This window comes from Lepidochelys olivacea (assembly GCF_965140295.1).
Source record: "Lepidochelys olivacea isolate rLepOli2 genome assembly, chromosome: 1".
Taxonomy (NCBI): domain Eukaryota; kingdom Metazoa; phylum Chordata; order Testudines; family Cheloniidae; genus Lepidochelys; species Lepidochelys olivacea.
In genome coordinates, this window is record NC_140411.1 from 102,164,480 (window position 1) to 102,183,423 (window position 18,944).

The 18,944-nt window shown below is 39.5% G+C and overlaps 1 protein-coding gene across 1 annotated transcript in view; it reads left to right on the plus strand.

Moving 5' to 3' along the window:
- PCCA (propionyl-CoA carboxylase subunit alpha) overlaps positions 1-18,944 on the plus strand; it is a 394,113-nt gene that overhangs the window by 166,185 nt on the left and 208,984 nt on the right. The window contains exons 13-16 of the mRNA XM_084616704.1: positions 11,504-11,647; positions 13,173-13,247; positions 17,901-17,969; positions 18,783-18,858. Of these exons, the coding sequence (XP_084472830.1) occupies positions 11,504-11,647; positions 13,173-13,247; positions 17,901-17,969; positions 18,783-18,858 (364 nt within the window). The remainder of the gene's footprint in view (positions 1-11,503; positions 11,648-13,172; positions 13,248-17,900; positions 17,970-18,782; positions 18,859-18,944) is intronic.

Below are 18,944 nucleotides of genomic sequence, written 5' to 3' on the forward strand. Positions count from 1 at the left end.
GATGAAGGGAAAGCAGTGAATGTATTGTTTCTTGACTTTAGCAAAGCTTTTGACACGGTCTCCCACAGTATGCTTGTCAGCAAGTTAAAGAAGTATGGGCTGGATGAATGCACTATAAGGTGGGTAGAAAGTTGGCTAGATTGTTGGGCTCAGCAGGTAGTGATCAATGGCTCCATGTCTAGTTGGCAGCCAGTGTCAAGTGGAGTGCCCCAGGGGTCGGTCCTGGGGCCGGTTTTGTTCAATATCTTCATAAATGATCTGGAGGATGGTGTGGATTGCACTCTCAGCAAATTTGCGGATGATACTAAACTAGGAGGAGTGGTAGATACGCTGGAGGGCAGGGATAGGATACAGAGGGACCTAGACAAATTGGAGGATTGGGCCAAAAGAAATCTGATGAGGTTCAATAAGGATAAGTGCAGGGTCCTGCACTTAGGACGGAAGAACCCAATGCACAGCTACAGACTAGGGACCGAATGGCTCGGCAGCAGTTCTGCGGAAAAGGACCTAGGGGTGACAGTGGACGAGAAGCTGGATATGAGTCAACAGTGTGCCCTTGTTGCCAAGAAGGCCAGTGGCATTTTGGGATGTATAAGTAGGGGCATAGCGAGCAGATCGAGGGACGTGATCGTTCCCCTCTATTCGACATTGGTGAGGCCTCATCTGGAGTACTGTGTCCAGTTTTGGGCCCCACACTACAAGAAGGATGTGGAAAAATTGGAAAGAGTCCAGGGGAGGTCAACAAAAATGATTAGGGGACTGGAACACATGATTTATGAGGAGAGGCTGAGGGAACTGGGATTGTTTAATCTGCGGAAGAGAAGAATGAGGGGGGATTTGATAGGTGCTTTCAACTACCTGAAAGGGGGTTCCAAAGAGGATGGATCTAGACTGTTCTCAGTGATAGCTGATGACAGAACAAGGAGTAATGGTCTCAAGTTGCAGTGGGGGAGGTTTAGGTTGGATATTAGGAAAAACTTTTTCACTAGGAGGGTGGTGAAACGCTGGAATGCGTTACCTAGGGAGGTGGTGGAATTTCCTTCCTTAGAAGTTTTTAAGGTCAGGCTTGACAAAAGCCCTGGCTGGGATGATTTAATTGGGGATTGGTCCTGCTTTGAGCAGGGGGTTGGACCGGATGACCTCCTGAGGTCCCTTCCAACCCTGATATTCTATGATTCTATGATTTTTGAATAGCAGGATTTTAGTTTACACAGAAATCTTGAAATTTTGAACAAGGAAATGTGTTGGATTTTCAAAGGCTATTTGTCAGAAAATTATACTTTTTTAAAAATTGAACACAGCCTATGAATATAAGCATTCTGGAAATGACTTTTGACCTGTCTGCTAACTATGGGATGTTACATGTCTGTACAGCACAGTAATGGGGGGAAAATCCTTGCAAAGTAAAGTTGACATAACAGAATTCTTAAATTTCAAATGTATGTGGTAGATCTTCCAGAACATCAAAATGTGGAAAGTTTTATGGTTATCATGAGAAGAGGACTAAGTATCTTATTATAATTGCATATGCAAAGAGATCTTTTAGAAGAGTCAGCAGGTACTGGAAAGTTTTGTTAAAGTATTTGCTACAAGAGGTCTTTACTAATTTTGATATAAAACAACAAGAGACACCCCTTTGTACGCTTTAGAAGCAGATCCTCAGCTGGTGTAAACTGTCATAGCTCCACTGAAGTCAGCTTCAATTAGCTGAGGATCTGCCTCTGACAAATACTTAAAAAATACAATAGATTGAAAAGAAGTAGCAACCCATACTGTATAATAATAAGTAACTAGGCAGGACAAATAATAAACCAAATTCCCCACTTATAATATTTTCTTTTTCAGACCCCCACTCATCCCTGAAGGGATGTGCTTGGCCAAATTTCCTGAAGGCCAACAGATGTGGGCTTTTGTGAACCACAGCTGAGGAAGTGCATTCCAAAGGAAAGAGGTCCTTACAGAAAACACCTTGCCAGGAGCCCTCTCTCCTTCTTCCTTTTCTTTTTTAATTCTGCGTGTGGGTCCAGCTGGGTGTGCCTGTGCTGGTCACAGCTCAGGTCGTATGTCATGACTTCACATAATTATTTTCAGTAATTTATGTGGGCCAGATCATCAGCTGGTGTAAACTGATGTAGTTCCACTGAAGTCAGTGCAGCCCTAGTGATTTAAACCATCAGAGGATCTGGTCCTATGTCTATATACATTACATACTTCCCTTTGTCCCCATTCAGGAAAGCATTCTGGGATACATTTTCTATGAATGTGGTCTTGCAAATGTTGAGATTGGTGTATGTGAGACTGAGTGTGAGTTTTTAAAAGCAGTATTAGCGGTCAAGAACTCTTGAGGTACCTAAATATAAGTACACTGCTGTAGCTCTCCTGCTTTCCAGCTCTTCAATATAAAGGACATAGGGTTACTGAAATAAAAAGCATCTGACCTTGGAACTGTTTATCCAGAATGTATTTTGTAAAATGTTAGTTGGTTTTGGGTAATGAAAATTTATTTTGTTGACTAGGGAGAGCCCATAAGATCCCAAGTAAATCATATGCTTTTGTATACTATGCCATAATTTGAAAGCTTTGGGTTATTGATTTGCATGTAAAGAGGTATATGCCATTGCTATAACCAAGGAAAGACTTTCCGCAGAAAGGATGACATATTACTTTTAATCCCATTGAAATTCAGATTCTCTGCGCCACTGTGCTCTATTCAGATACTCCCGCTAATTTGTGAGTAACATGATGTCATTTGAATATACGGGCATAAGTGTGGTGTAGTCGAAAATCATGTGTGTTTACTGATGGGTATGAACACCTCAGAACAGCTAGACCATTTACTCCTTGAAGTTATTCATCTGTGATCAGGGGAACAGCCTTTACCAGTCCAGCTCTTGGCTGGATTTATAGACAAAAGTTATATGATTGTTTCAGTGGCTGCAGTCTATAGCTCTGTTTAACTGGGCAATTAGTTGACTGTGATTAGGTACGGTTCGGAAGCCGGAGCACAAGTTTCTTCATTCTAATCCATGCTCTGACACTTACTGGACTGAGACTTTGACTAAGTTACTTTAACCTCCTAGTATTCTTATCCACCTCCCAAAGGAGTTATGAGTGGCTAAGTAAGCAAATACACTTCTTATTTCTGAGGGATGGTGTCTCGGGGTTCTCTCCTCGGCACTGGGGTACCTCCTTGTAGCTGCATCTGGGGAATAGATCGACCTGGTCTGATGCTTCACTCAGTCTCTTGTTCATGCTGTGTCCCTTTCATGCTCCAGGACTTGCAGAGCTTTCTCTTCCTGACTTGGGATGCTCCTTCTTTGTGGGTTGGGATGTTCGCTCTTTGTGGCTTGGCCCTCCAGCCAGGTCACTATATGGTTTCCCCCTTCTGGGGTATTAAGTCACTGGATTGGCTCTTCCCCAGTGGCCAGTTGGGGAACCCTATTGCTACTCCAGATTCTAGGTCAGAGACCCTTAAAGCAGTGGCCAAGGTCTGCACTGTTTAAGACCTTGCTGCCGTTTCCCTGGGCCTTTTCCTACTCCACCTCTATCAGGCTTCTGCTCCACCACGCTTCTGGGTAAACTCTGCCTTCAGGGCTAGGATCCCAGGGCTTCTTCTCCCACTTGAGTTTCCTCCTTTCCCTCTCTGAGCCCAGAGAGTGACTGCATATCTCCACACTGCAGCCCCTTTCTGCTGCCGACTTTCCCAACTTTATACCAGGCCCTCCCCCTCCTGCCTAGCTGGTCTCCATCCTGTCAGGGCTTGTTTATCAAGTCAGGCTACACCTGAGGGATAATTAATCAGGTTACTTATCCCCTTCTTAGCCACATTAACCCTTTTTGGGTGAGTGTGGAGTGAACACCCCATCGCGGTCGGTTAGCTGATTGCTGTGGTGGATCAGAAGAATAGCAGTGACTAGCTTCAAAGGGGATGTCTTCTATTCTCTTTTACCGAAGTTTGGTGGCCACAACAAAGAGGGCTTTTGGGGAAAGGGACTTAAAAATGGAAGTGTTGGGCATGGATCCTCAGGATACCAGCTATATGTGGGGGAGTAAGTGAAATTTCTTAAGCAGGTATATTTTGTTCCTCTGTGCATTGAAATGGGAACTTATTGTAAATTGCTTTGTATTGTAAATTGCTTTTGGAAAGACTTGCTGTAAGTAACGGTATTGACAGTAAATATGATATCTTGGGTCGTTAAATATGTTGAGTGTTCATTCTTGACAAATCTATTTTCTTGACCTACTGATAATGAGGTCAGTTGCCTTGTTAAAACTATGGTTTGTAGGTTGCTGGGAATGTATCTAATTTTATATTCATGCTAAAGACAGTAGTGATGTGGTAAATAATATTTATGTGATAGTGGGTTAATTCACATTGGTACTTTTTGTCTTATGGGCTGAAGTTTCACTGGCGATATCTTGGATCAGCTTGGTATAAGATCTGAGTGCTGCCTTGGACTAGAACAGCTGATCCCTGCTGAATGTGGTACATATCCTTTCATGAGCATATTTAAACCAGTTTATTTTTTTTAAATAAAGTTTTGATTTGGCAGCCTAAGGGCATCTCTGCTTTACAAATTTTTGCAAGTTACATTGGCATAAAGCTGTCGCAGTTAGTGTAATTGCTTGGGTGCGTCTGTACTCTGTTCCCTGTGTCGGTGCTGTGTGTACTCGCCAGGAGTGCCGGTTTCGGTGCACCATGGGCTGGTATCCCAGTGTGTTACTCGCCACTGTCCAGCACACTGTCTTTTGGGAAATTTTGGCAGTGCATTGTGGGGTAGAAACGAGTGGCGCAGGAGTGACTGTGACTGCAGTGTCAAGTTCCTATTATGCAACTCTCTCCACTGCATAATGCCATCTTTATCCCATAATTTTTTGCGCCTGTTTTGAAAAGACCACAAACCCATGTAGGACTTGCTCTGATGGAAGCATGGCGTCTGAAGAGCTCTGCACTATTGTCATGAATGTTGCAAGCACAGGACATACGATCCTCCAGTATTTGCAGAGCTAAAGGAAGAGCTACAGGGAACATGATTATTTCCTGGAGGGCAGATTGCTGTGGGACATAACTATAACCAATTCAAGATTGTTGGTGGTGTTCCTAGACCAACTGCGAACCGTAGAGAGCCACTTTTTGTGTGTGTGGTTTTTGGGAGGGGGGTGAGAGAACCTGGATTTGTGCAGGAAATGGCCCACCTTGATTATCATGCACATTGTGTAGAGAGTTGTCACTTTGGATGGGCTATCACCAGCAGGAGAGTGAATTTGTGTGTGTGGGGGGTGGAGGGTAAGAAAACCTGGATTTGTGCTGCAAATGGCCCAACCTGATGATCACTTTAGATAAGCTATTACCAGCAGGACAGTGGGGTGGGAGGAGGTATTGTTTCATATTCTCTGTGTGTATATAAAGTCTGCTGCAGTTTTCACGGTATGCATCCGATGAAGTGAGCTGTAGCTCACGAAAGCTCATGCTCAAATAAATTGGTTAGTCTCTAAGGTTAGTCTCTAAGGTACAAGTACTCCTTTTCTCATCACTAACAGGGGGGATCAATTGTAATGCAGGCTTGGGATGATGAATGGTGTATGCAGATCTTTTGTGTGGACAAGGCCATGTTCTTGGATCTGTATGCAAGAATGTGAGCTGCACTAACGGTGGAGAATTGAGTGTCGATTGCACTCTAGAAACTTGCAATGCCTAATTGCTACCAGTTAGTGGGACATCATTCATCATTTTGGAATTGGAAAATCCACTGTGGGGGCCATTGTTATGCAAGTATGCAAGGCCCAGGTTTGTGACTCTCTGCAATGTGCAGGGCGTGGTGGATGGATTTGCAGCAATGATGTTCCCAAACTATGGTGGAGTGATAGATGGCACACACATCCCTATTTTGGCACCGGTCCATTTTGCCACAGAGCACATCCACAGAAAGGGCGACTCTTCTATGGTTATGCAAGTGCTGATGGATCACCGGGGATGCTTCACTGACATCAATGTTGGCTGGTCAAGGAAGTTGCATGACACTTGTATCTTTAAGGACATAGGACTGTTCAGAAAGCTGTAAGCAGGGATTTTTTTTCCTGACGAGCGAATTATCATTGGTGATGTTGAAATGCTATAGTGATGCTGGGGGACCCACCCTACCCCTTATTCCTCTAGCTCATGGGGCTGTACACTGACCACCTCGATAGCATCAAGGAAAGATTCGGCTTTAGGCTCAGCACGTGCAGAATGACAGTTGAATGTGATTTTGATAGTCTGAACAGATGCTGGCATTGTTTGCTCACAAGATTGGATCTCAGTGAGAAAAATATCCCTGTGGTTATAGCTGCCCACTGCATCCTGCATAATATCTGTGATGCTAACAGGAAAAAGTTGCTGCCAGGCTGTAGCAGCTGTCTGCTGAGTTTGAACAGCAAGACACAAGGGCTATCAGAAGAGCTCAATGTAGAGCTCTATGGCTCAGGAAGGCTTTGAAAGAACACTCTAACAGTGAGCCAGAGTAATGCGTTGTGGTGTCCTGTGCTCTCCCTGATTCTGCTCTTTGGGGTCCTGTTGGGAATTGTGTGGTGCTTGGTGCATATCTCTGCATATATCACTGACAATGCACCTTGTGGTCTTGCTGTAGATTTATGCTTATTATACTGTGTGTGTCACTAATCCTATGAGGTGTGTCACAGAATACAGTAACAAGTAAGTGGGTGTTTTCACTACTGTCAGGCTCTCTGCAGCATATGTTAGCAACTAATAAAGATTAATTATTTTCCAAACAATACTATTTTATTGAGTAATGAAAACTCTTAAAAATACTCTGTGCAACTTAAAATATATTAAAACTTTAATAAATTTATGGAACAGAAGAAACATTCATTTCCATTTTAGCTACGCATACATCAACCTTGGTTCTCACAGGTCAGTGTATGTGAAGCTGTGGTTGTTCTGAATGTCCCCAGTGGTGGTGTGGCAGGGGTAGGGATGCGACCCCCGATGCAATGTGGAATCTTGCGGGGTGGATTATAGGGTGGGGCTATACTGAAGTTCTCCGTGGACCGCAAAGGGAGGTGAGCCTGGATTGTTGAGCTTGTAGGTCTACATGTGTCTGCAGCATTTGTGTTTGCTGCTCGAAAAGACCCATTATGTCCTGATGCATCTCCCTCTCCATCTCCTGGGCCTTGCTACTGTCTGCAATATTCATCCTCCAGGCCTTATGGTCACCGTCTGATGCAACATTGGCTTGCAGGATCTTGGTGAAAATGTCATCCAGAATCCTTTTTCCCCCCCCTCCTTCTGATATGGGTCAGGCATTTCATTGGTGTGGACGGCAAACCCCTCAAGGCCACAACGGTAGCAGCTACAGATAAAACACAGAGTTACCACTGTCAGTATAGTCGCAATGGAAAGCGAAAGTTAAGATTCAGAACTCCCTCCCCTGGCTCCCTCATTGACACGCTCTTGCTTCGGAGTACTTATGCAGGGTGCTTCTCACAGCTCCAGCCATGTTGAGTACGGCCTTGCCAGGGGTAAGGGAAATGAGGATGGAATTCCTAGGTTGCAGGGAACTGAGTAGAGGGCAATGGCACTGGATACTGGCGGTGGTGATTTTTAGCTGATATCATGCTTCTGACTGGACTGTGGTGGACTTTCAAAACAGCTTCTGGCTTGCAGCATAGCTGGACCCTGACCTGTCACATGTCCCACATCCTCCACCACCACCACCTCCACCTCATCCTCACTGCTCTTGTCAGGGACCTGTGACTTGGGATCGTTGGTAGCGTGTTGGTGGGATCTCCATTACGTGTGGCAGGTCTGCAACTCGTCACTGGATTGACTGTTGGCCTCCCTCGTCTTGTGATATGCCTGCCGTGGTTCCTTTGTTTCCATGCAGCACTGCTGCTGATCCCTATGGTACTCCTTCTGCATTCCCCATGCAAGCTTGTAGACGTCCACATTTCTATGGCTGTTCCATTGCTGTGCCTGTACAGTCTCTTCTGTCCCCAGGTCCAGGAGATCCAATATCTCCTGTGTACTCCAGGCCAGAGTGTGTCTGGAGTGCATAGCTGGCATGGTCAGCTGGGTAGTTGCACGCTACAGTGGAGAGCTGCTATCTGTGCTCACCAAGATGGACACTCTGAAAAAGCCATTTAAAAAATTCACAGGGTTTTAAAAGGCAGGGGTCGGGGTTCTGGTCTCTTTGACAATGGGCAGAGGATTTCACAATTGTGACCAGAGTAGTCAATGTTGGGTATTGTGGGAAACACCAATCTGGAAACGCCAGTTACTATGTGGGTGCAATGGAGAGCTAACATCATAGGGAGACAAATTAAAGCTGTTTACCCTTCCCTTTATATTTATGACAGAAGTATAGGCCTCGTCTACCCTATGAAGTTAGGTCGACATAAGGTAGCTTCCACTGATGTAACTTGCCTACTACACTGACTTAGTAACTCCACCTCTGAGAGAGGCTTACCGCTTACGTGGATGTAGTTAGGCGATGCAGTGTCAGTATAGACCTTGTGTTGCTTACATCACTATTGCTGCCTTTTAGAAGCTGTCCCACAGTGCCCTCACACTGACAGTTAAATCAGTGCAAACGCCCTGGTTAGTACGCGCACCACCGACACAAGGAGTGTAGTGTGGACATGCAAAAGCAATTTAATTACTGTGGTGGCTGTAAGTTGACTTAATTTTGTAGAGTAGACATGCTCATAGACACATGCATAGCTAGTATGGAAATGTAGGTTGGAGGAGGAAAAGAAAATTAATATAAAAAGATTATAAATCTATTCTAAGCACGAAAAACAAGAGTAGATCTCTGAAAAGAGTAGAAGTAAAATAGAATAACCTGCCAAAAAAGGAAGATGACTTTAAATGGGGAAATCTATTTAAAGAAAAACAGGGGAGGGAAGAGGAAATAAATCCAAGATCACCATGTACAAAAAAAAATATTTTGTGAAATAATCACAATCCTTCCATTATATGAGGAAGAAAGATATATTAGTTTCCTTTAGGGGGGTCAGTTCTGCAGCCTTTGCCCCTCAGTAAGATCTAAGAGATTAGACCCTTAGGTTCAGATCCTGTACATGAGCTCTCTCTCTGTGTGTGTGTGTGTGTGTGTGTGTGTGTGTGTGTGTGTATCCTTGCATCCTTGTGGAGTATATTGCAGGATCAGGGCCATAGTTTGAACAGGATAGAACAGTTTTAGTCTTTTGGACTATAGGCTTCATACTCTGCATATTGCTGAACATATTCAAAAAACAAATTGCAAAGACTAAGGTTTCTTAGCTGACTGCTTCATGTCACTGAGATATTTAATTAAAAAATTCAACTTAAAATATACAACTCAGTTTCCACCTCATTTTATCGATTATATTTTGGAGATTTAACCATGCGAGTGTGTTTACAAAATATCTGACTAGAAATTATTAATAGAATAGTGTCTAGATTAGTTTCAATGGAATATGTATATAAAAAAGCTTGCTAGCCATATTTTTAATACCATTTTCTTCAAATACAAAGGGAGTATTTTGAAGCAACAAGATAATATTGACTAAGTCAAAGAGCCTTATTGTAGAGCAGATTAAATAAATGTTTGTGAGTCTTAAGAAACAAACAACAAAAATATTTCTCTTTCCAGAAACATTCCATCCTATTTTGATCATCAACAATTAAGCTGACAACCACAATGACGCTATTGTGCCTGGAATGCCAAGTGTAATCCAAGAAAAATGATGAGGCTAAATAATAAAAATGTCTTCTTTAGAGAAATGTTACATTTTTTCCCCCAGTATTAAAATTCTGAAAGTGTTCTAAAGTTAAAGGTAATTTTTTAATTAAAATCCTAACTGTGAGAACAAGTTCTCTTGACCAAATAATTGATATATAAAGTAACTTTCTATTAAAACTTCATTTTAATAAAAAATTAAGTGCTGCAAAGTGTAACACTGCAAGGTGGCTGCTGAATTGTTTCCCAGATACTTCAAATAGGGTTATTAAGTGTGACATACTGGAGAGTATCATGTGCTAGGTAAAATCAAGATTGAATCCCAAAGGTATGTTCTTAAACTGCATAATCAGATCTCCATTTTCAATACCATGTTTATGCTTCAAAGAATAGGTGCTTATTTCAGTGATGATTTGTCATTAAAATTATGTCAAAATGTCTTAAAATGTTGTTGAAACTATAAAAACACTCACAACACACACAGGGCTAATTATGGGTGCCATCTGTTTATTTTTACAAAGCCATTTTTTTTTTTTTGAAAGACCAGTGCATCTTCTTGCTCTGATAAAGCACAAGATTATTATAATGACTAACTGTTTTCCTTCAATTAGTGTACTTGAAGTAAGAAAGACAACTGGTTTGTTCATTGACCTTTTCCTGTGTCATAAAATGTATATAATATGACATCTCATGATAGAGAAATCATTGTGAAGTGCATTTTCTTAAGATATTTGACCCTTAGAACAAAAACATTTTATAATAAAAATGGCAGTTCTGTCATATTTTTTACTTGGGAAGTTGTAATGCTCTCATTGTGTGTATCACATGCTAATATAGTATGTGTCTCTGATTGTGTCTACATAGTAGGACCATAACCCATCTTCTTTGGGTGCTTTCATTTCACAACTTCTCCAAAATCGTTTGAGATTGCTGTAAATTAATAAACATTTTCAGTTTACAACCACATAAAAAACCACGTGTGTATGTAAATTTGCACATGCACCCAGTCCGACTCTGCTTTAGTGTGAACGATGGGTATTCCCATGACAGCATCATCCAAAGCCGTTAGCAGCAATTTGCTGAGAGAGCAGAGTGACTCGGCTGGTCCAGCCCAGCTATTGTGCCTGCTAAGCACTACACAGATAAGTCTGGAGGGAAAAAAACTGAAGGATCCATCTGCTCATTTCTGCTACACTGCGCTGATGTAAGATTACGCTAATCTGGTTGCTTGTCAGGACAGGTTAGTGAAAGCAGGCGAATGGGTGAGATTTAGGGTAGACTAGCTCTATGGAAAATCGTAAGCTGCTCCTGTACATGCCATGTTAAGTGTAGCAGAATGGGTTGATTATGAGCTACTTTGAGGATTTCAGTTAAAATACATTACATTGCTCGGTTAAAAATGAGTCCTCCTTCTTTATACTTCCAAACAAACAAGAAACCAACACATCTGCACCAAATACCATTGTTGTAAAAAAAATAAAAAATAAAACATACTTTCATATTTTTTTTCTAGTTTTGCTTTTACTCCTTGTGATTAGTTATTGTATTTACAAATTGCTTATTTGTTTTGTTTAGATTTTTACAAAAGAAGATGGTTACTGTTGTGATTTTTTGTTTTATTTTTGCTTGTCTCTCTAGTTTGGTTTGGTGAAGAAAGTCCAGAGTTGGAAATTAACCCTTGTCCCATTTTTGGCTGGTGATATCTTTGTTTATCTGTATTTGTTGATGATGGGTTTTTTTTGTTGTTTTTGTTACCTACTGACTGTCAGTTCTTGACCTTGCAGGTTGAACATCCCATCACAGAATGCATTACTGGCCTGGACCTAGTCCAAGAAATGATCCGTGTTGCTAAGGGTTACCCTCTCAGGCACAAACAAGCTGATATTCCCATCAACGGCTGGGCAGTTGAATGTCGAGTTTATGCTGAGGTAAAATAAGTGGTAAGGGGTGGGAGGCTGTATGTGGAGCAGTAATACCCAGGTGTAGATAGGCACCAAGGTGAAGTCAAGGTTTATAATTTGAGATTTGTAGTTTACTGTATGTAACACAACTGATTAAAGAAAGTTTTATGTGGATTTTTGTGTTGTAATTCAAAAGAATAGCCTGAAACCAAAATTATTGCCACATAGGTTCTTCTAAAAATATATCTCCTGCAAGTAGCCAATAATCATTTCAAAGGAAGTTTACGGCATATTTTCAGCCTAATTTAGTATGATGATTCGGCTGTATTCCATTTTCTTCTGAACTATTAACTAGTACTTCAGGTTTGCTCACCTCCACGTTTTTCTTAAACCTTTTGGCTTAAATATTTGAGTAAAATTTTGTAAGCTGCCAAACTTTTAATGGTACTGAGGCATTTGCTAATAGTTCAGGAAGGATGTTTGTTCCTCTGTAACTGCATTTGCTTTATATGACCAACTTGGAAAGTGAATTTCAAAACCATAAGTGCACAGTTACATTATGACTCCTCATAGTAATAGCAAAAAAAAAAAAAAAATCTGAATTAAAAATATTCTCTTTTTAAGCATGAGTAAGACTGGTATTGTAAGTTAACATGTTGTTAGCATTGTTTTTAACATTTGGAAATTTAGACTTGTCCATTGAATGAATGATATTCAGCTGCCTTCATTTTATTTTAAGAATGTTAATGCTTTAGGCAATAGTGTCTTTACAAAAAAAAAAATCTGCATCTTGGTATGTGTTTTCCCATTTGACTATTGCTGCTTTTATTGCCCAAGACATCTTAATTTCTCTCGTTCTTCTTTCTTTCTTTTTCATGACACAACAGCAGTTTGTTGCTTGTTCTGCTCGTTACAGGATGTATATGACTATTTGGATGAAGAATAGATGTATTTGCGATTTGAATGATGCAAAGTGTGCATTGAGTATTAGTATGGCTTTACTAACGTAGTTGGTATTCAGAATTTTTGCTCAACCGTCTGAGTATTAAAGGAGTTTGAACAACAGAATCCTGTTTCACCATGTGTGTGTTGTTCTGTTCACCACAGAATTTGCTGTACTGATAAGTTTGTAACTAGTATTATGTGGGAGATTTTTAAAGGCACAGAGGACCCAATTCACATAGAAAGTCAAAGGGAGTTGAGCTCCTAACTACCCATTTTGCCTTTGAAAAACTTTTTATGTCATCACTCCCCCACACCCCCAAATATCAAAGCTTGAAGATGGCTGAGGAGTTGATACTATAAAGACTTCACTAGGAAGAAATACTCTTTTCTGCTTTAATAATTGCATTTCAGAAAGATGAGGTTTTAATAAATGTTCCAATTCTTCAGTGGAGAAAGGGAAAATGTCTCCACAATGAGTAATTCTGGAAACAGAATGTTAATCAAAATAGAAGTGGTAGAAGCTGTTTATTTTTGCAACTACTTAACCTTGTTTCCTGTATGTAATGTCTCTAAATTAATGCTTTCTCATGTTTTACCTTCCTTTCAGGATCCCTACAAATCTTTTGGTCTGCCATCTATTGGTAGATTGTCTCAGTACCAAGAACCACTACATGTGTCCAATGTAAGTGATCTAGGCTCTGATTTTCATAGGTGCTGAGAACCTCAGATCTTCATAGGTGCTTAGTCCCTCTGACAATCAGGCCCTTAGTTTCTATCATTTATTAAAGGTGGTTGTGGGGCGTTAATACTGTTGTTTGTGCTAATTTAAGATAAGATTAAAAAAATACAGTGCTAACCAAATGTGACTATAAAGCTATGAAGTTGTTCTGTTTTGTATTTTATGTGTCAGTTGAATCCTTTCAAACAAGCCTCAAATATAAATATGCTGTAGAGCAAATAGCATAATCAGATGTTGAATTAACTCTTTAACTGCAAAGGACTGAACACTCCAAATTGAAGCTGGACTGCTACTCAAATTCGCAGCCTTTAAAAAGCAAATGCCATTCGTTACAATTGAAGAAAAGTGATTATTAAACATTTCAGTACATAGTCTAACTATGCAGAGTGGCTGCTTAACAAACCGTTTTTTGCTGCAATAAAAGAACAAGACATCTCCTTTTTGTATAATCAAAGTAATAAGTAATAAATCCACCATGTCAGCTGGTGGAAGGACAAGACTATACCATCTGTGAATCTGATTATTCAGTGTGATTACTTGCATGGAAAATAGTGAAAGATTACAGGAGGAATCCTAAATTTGGAGATGTTATTGGATATATGATTTATTTCACTTCTTAAATTGTTTTTGCCCATATGCTTTCTAAAGGGACCTGACCCTTTCTGGGCTTTAAGGCTTCATGCTGTGTTCAAAGCCTGAAAGCAGAAGAAAAAATTGTAAAGATTTAACAGGCATTATGTGACGTTAAATAGAAGATAAGTAAACAAGTATCGTGGGATGTATCTAAACATTTTTTTAATGAAACAAAGAGTGTATTTAATAAGAATTTATAATGATTACTCTAGTGGTTGTTAGACAGTTTTACCATGTTGTAATAGCTAACAGGATGTCAAACATTTTGCCCTTGCAAGTTTTTGCAATTTGCAATTTTCCAGACGTGAGACCTGTTGAAAGTACAAGTGATAATGGACAAACTATACCCCCTACAGTCTTTGTCCCACCAAATCTTTCTTCAATTAATGTTGCAGCAGGAGTTTTATGTAATAACATTTGCGCTTGTGAGCCATCCATAGAAAGAAAAAACAATTAAAATGCCTTAAATGTTCTGCTTACTGCTGTTATTTGCTTGTGTGAATGTTGCATGTCAGCTAAATGGACCACGGAACAGATAAAGTGATTGGGTGCAAGAGAGTGCACACCAAGCTTTGTCTATCATTATTGCTGGGAGCAATCAAATTGATGCCAGCAGGACAGTAGACGCGTTGACAGCTGTAATTATGTATCTCCATGGTGATCACTTTTGGCCTGTCATGGAGGCCCACAAGTCCCCTCCCTTGCAAGCATTTAATCAGATTGGGCTGTCACTTGTCAGGTAGATAGGGCGGGCTGGGAGTTGTGCTTAGGGGGAGAGGTGAATTGAAAATGAAGGGTGGGAGATGGCTGATAGCTTCACGTGGCCCACCATGGTACTGAAGAAAGAAATTTTAATTATGCTGGAGGCTTCAGAGAAATGGTTTGAGGATCTCATACAGAGTAGCTGGGCTGTTTTCTTTCTGTTTACTCTTATCTTATTAAAAATAGCTGTTCTATTTTTATTTAGCAAACCGTATTTTTGGTCTGTTCTTCTTTAGTAGCAGAAAATATGCAATACTGGAGATTAATTTGTCTTCTGAGGATGTCACATAATTAAGAATAAAATTGATTTGACTGAAGAATTTGAATATTATATTGAAGCTATTGGTGCTTCACCATTTCTTTTATAAATTTCTGTTTTCAAAAGGTAATAAATTGTATGTAAAAATTTGCTCTGAGCTAAAATTTGGCATAGAAGGTCTCAGAAGTGGCATCTTACAAATGTGATTTTAAATTAGTTTGGTTGCTTTTCAAATTAAAGGAGGTAGGGGTATGTGGATGGGTGGGTGGATACGGGAAGTAGAATGGGGACTAGGAAAGTTAGGAAGACGGGGCATTGGGGAAACGAATTTCCTAAGAATTCTATACTGGGTTTGAGATTATAATAATTTTAAAATGTACCAGCTGCTAGTTCAGAGTGTGATTTTTTTTTTTTTTTTTTTTTTTAGGGCTAGTGAGTATTCAGTTTTTTAAAAAAGCTTAAAATGAGGTAACTACAAAGAAATAAGTATCCTCAAGAGTGTGACAATAGAAACTTACCACTTTTGCACGTTATAACAAACTGCCTGCGCTGCAGTTGGCATTAAGATTTGAATAGCTCCAAAGCCATTCTTTGCAAATGTGATCAACAATCCATTCTTTAATGGTGCTGATGTTGACATAGTGTGTGGGAGTGAGCCTCCCAGCTCAGGTCAGCAGAGTTGGGCTAATGGGGCTTATGCTAGAGCTCTCAAAATAGCTGTGAAGACAGCACGTTGAAGTTGGGGCTGGAGCTTGGACTTTGAAGCCTAGGGAGGGTGGAGTAGGTCCGTCTGTCTCTTAGACCCCAGTATTGCAATGAACTGTGTATGGGTGGAACTCTGGGTGCATAAGTTAGTAGGACTTCATGCTGGAAGTCCTACTAACTCACTGAGCTTCTTTTGGCCAAAATCAGCACTGTCATAAATAGTGCCTACTCCCATTTACTTCAGGAACAGTTGCATCTGCTTATTTCACGTCTGAATTTGGCCCTTCTTTATATGTTTTCTCGTTGTAAAATTGGGATAATAATATTTGTATACCTCACAAGGGTGTTGTAAGGATTAATTACTTTACATTTGTTTGTTGCTTTGGAAATTAAAAGTGCTATATAAATGCAATATATTATTAGAATATGTACACAGGTATGCTACATATATGTGTATGTATTGTGTACAAGAAGCAATATGCTGCCTATAGGGAACAGACTTGACTGGCAGTGGTATGGACTAGATATCTTAATAGTTCTTTCCTATCTCTGTGTGTGAATGTATTCATTCATGTATGTATGTACCTGTACAGAGAGGAAGGATGGCTTAATAGTTATAAGAATGGGAATCGGGAAATCTGAATTTCCTGCTACATGTTTTCTTTGTGACCTTGCTATGCCTCATCATCTGTAAAATGGGGATAATAATGCCATTTACCTCACAGTTCTGATGCAGGACTAACTAATTGTTTATTAAGCGTCTTGATTTCTTATAATGAAGGTGCTGTTGAACTGCATATACAAATATATTGCGTGTGTATTAATAAACAATAAACGTTTTTAAAAAGAAAATGATCATTAAACCCATGTTAGGATGTAGTTATCATTGAAGAAAGAGAATAAAGCTACTGGGATATCTTTTAGGTCATTTGGATAATAAAGTCATCATCCTGTTCTCATGTGGATTCTTTAGACAAGAGGTTCTACATATGGTCCCTTGGTAATTGCCTAAATTAAAATATTAAAGGCCTAACAGCCGTTGTGTTGACCTTTTTTTGCCTTGCTGCAATCAGATGAGTTGCTGTTTATTAGAAAGAACCTTCCCACAGGTGGAAATTTAAGTGAGTTTCCCACTTGCCACCCCCTTTACAATGTAAAATATCAAAGCCCTGGTGTTTCAGCAACTTCAATTGGATTCCTCTGTCCTTAAGATCCCTGGGATGCATTTGTCAGTCTTGAATTACTTTGATTAAAAAAACACTAAAGTACTTTAGATTCCAAAGTTCAACAGCAACAATTTAATAAATATTTATTTCCCAGAAATTGCTCATTTTAAAAGTTTTATATGGCTAACCTCAATGCCACACTGATGAAATCAAACTGAGAGATGAAAACAAGAATCAGCAATATACTAACTGACTTGTTGGCTGGTTAACAGCAATCAGTTTCTTCAAAAGAAATTTTTGAACTTGTGCTATTTTTTTTCCTATGAAAATTGCGGAATCAGAGCTTTAATTGGGGCTGTGTCCTTACAAAGCAAAGCCATGGAAAAAGCTGTGTAAACATTAAACACCCAGGGGAACAGCAGCAACAGAAAAAAAAAATGTTTTACAGTCGAGAGGGTGAGACAGAAAAGGAAAGTGTTACAGACATGAAAGCACCAACACTAGTATTCCTATAGAGCTGATAAGCAGAGCTCCAAAGTTCCTGCTGAATGAGTCTTAGTTGTGTCCCCACTGGAGCCCTCAGAAGGGCTATAGTGGGACACAAGGGATGTGATTACATACATACTCAGAAAGGATGTGATTACAAGGGGCATCTTTCATGCCAGGTGTCAGTTGGAGGAATAATTATAAGTGTATTTTATTACGGTAATTAAGTCAGCATTGGTTGCATTGAGAGTTCAGATTTAGAGTTGTATAAACCACTATAAATTGATAGTGATCAAAATCCATATCTGTTTGCTCTGGATTTTACAAGAAAAAAGTGATTTTGACTAACAGTGCAAGTCTGCATTCATGTTTTTTTTTTAAAGGAGAGACAGTAATTCGTAGGTATTTTTCCCATAAGGTGGAAGTGGGAGGGGATTTTCTAGCCCTTGGTGAAAAAGAATATTTTACCTTCTCATGAAACTTGGCAAGGTTAAAAGTTTGAGATGTATGTCCTCTATGAGGTCAAAACTTGGTTTTTGTTCCACTGTGAAATTACATTTGCTTTTTTTTTTTTATATTTTGAAGGTACGTGTTGACAGTGGCATACAAGAAGGAAGTGATATTAACATTTATTATGATCCCATGATCTCAAAAGTGAGTTTTTTTTAACGTTCTAATATATAAAATACTAGTTTTAGATATAAAGTTTTGAAAAGAAGAGATTTTTTAGTAATGAACCAATATTTCAAAGCTGCTGGATGTGATATGCATAAAGGAAACATGAGAGAGGAGAGGCTGTATTGGAAAGGAAGTTTAATATGGAAGAAAATTTACAAATTTCTCAGATCTCTCAGAAATTAATTCACTCTTTTACTTGTTTTTTATTGTTCTTGTTATGTTTTCTGATTCCTAAAAGTATTTTAAACAATGGCCTGCAGTCTCATACTTATCCCATGTCAATCTAACTTTGTTTGATTTTTCCGAGAAATTATAGGGCTGTAGTCCCTGACAAAAAAATGTTGTTAAATAGCAGTTAAAGTTTGAGTGTACTTTTCAATTATTTAAGGGTAAAATTGCTACAAGGACATTATAGTTAATGTTGTAAAAAGCCAAGAATTAAACTTCCAAGAAAAGAAAATCTAAAGAAATATGGAAATTCAGTCAGAGTTCCTGACCTTTAATCAATTTTTTTGTGTCACTCCAAGAAGAATACAGAGTCAGATATAGACATGCTTAACTCATATAAAGAAAAGAACCTGATCTTCGGTATCTAGATGCCAGAGAGTTGAGAGTCACCTCTCTTGTTTTGGGGAAGTGCTCCAGTAGACAGACAGTAATATGTGCAAAATGATTTCTGTAAATGGAATATCTAAACATACAATCTGTGAAGTTTATTTAAAGAAAATTATTATATTTCAGACATTAAAACTGAATTTTTAGAGCTAACTTAAATACCTTTGTTTTTAGCTAATTACATATGGCTCTGATAGAGCTGAAGCATTGCAAAGAATGGAAGAAGCTTTGGACAATTATGTAATTCGAGGTAACTACAGAAATTTGGGTTCCTAGTGTGGTAGGCTGGCATCTATTTCAAGAAAACAGCTTGAAAATGTAGTAATTAGCAAATTG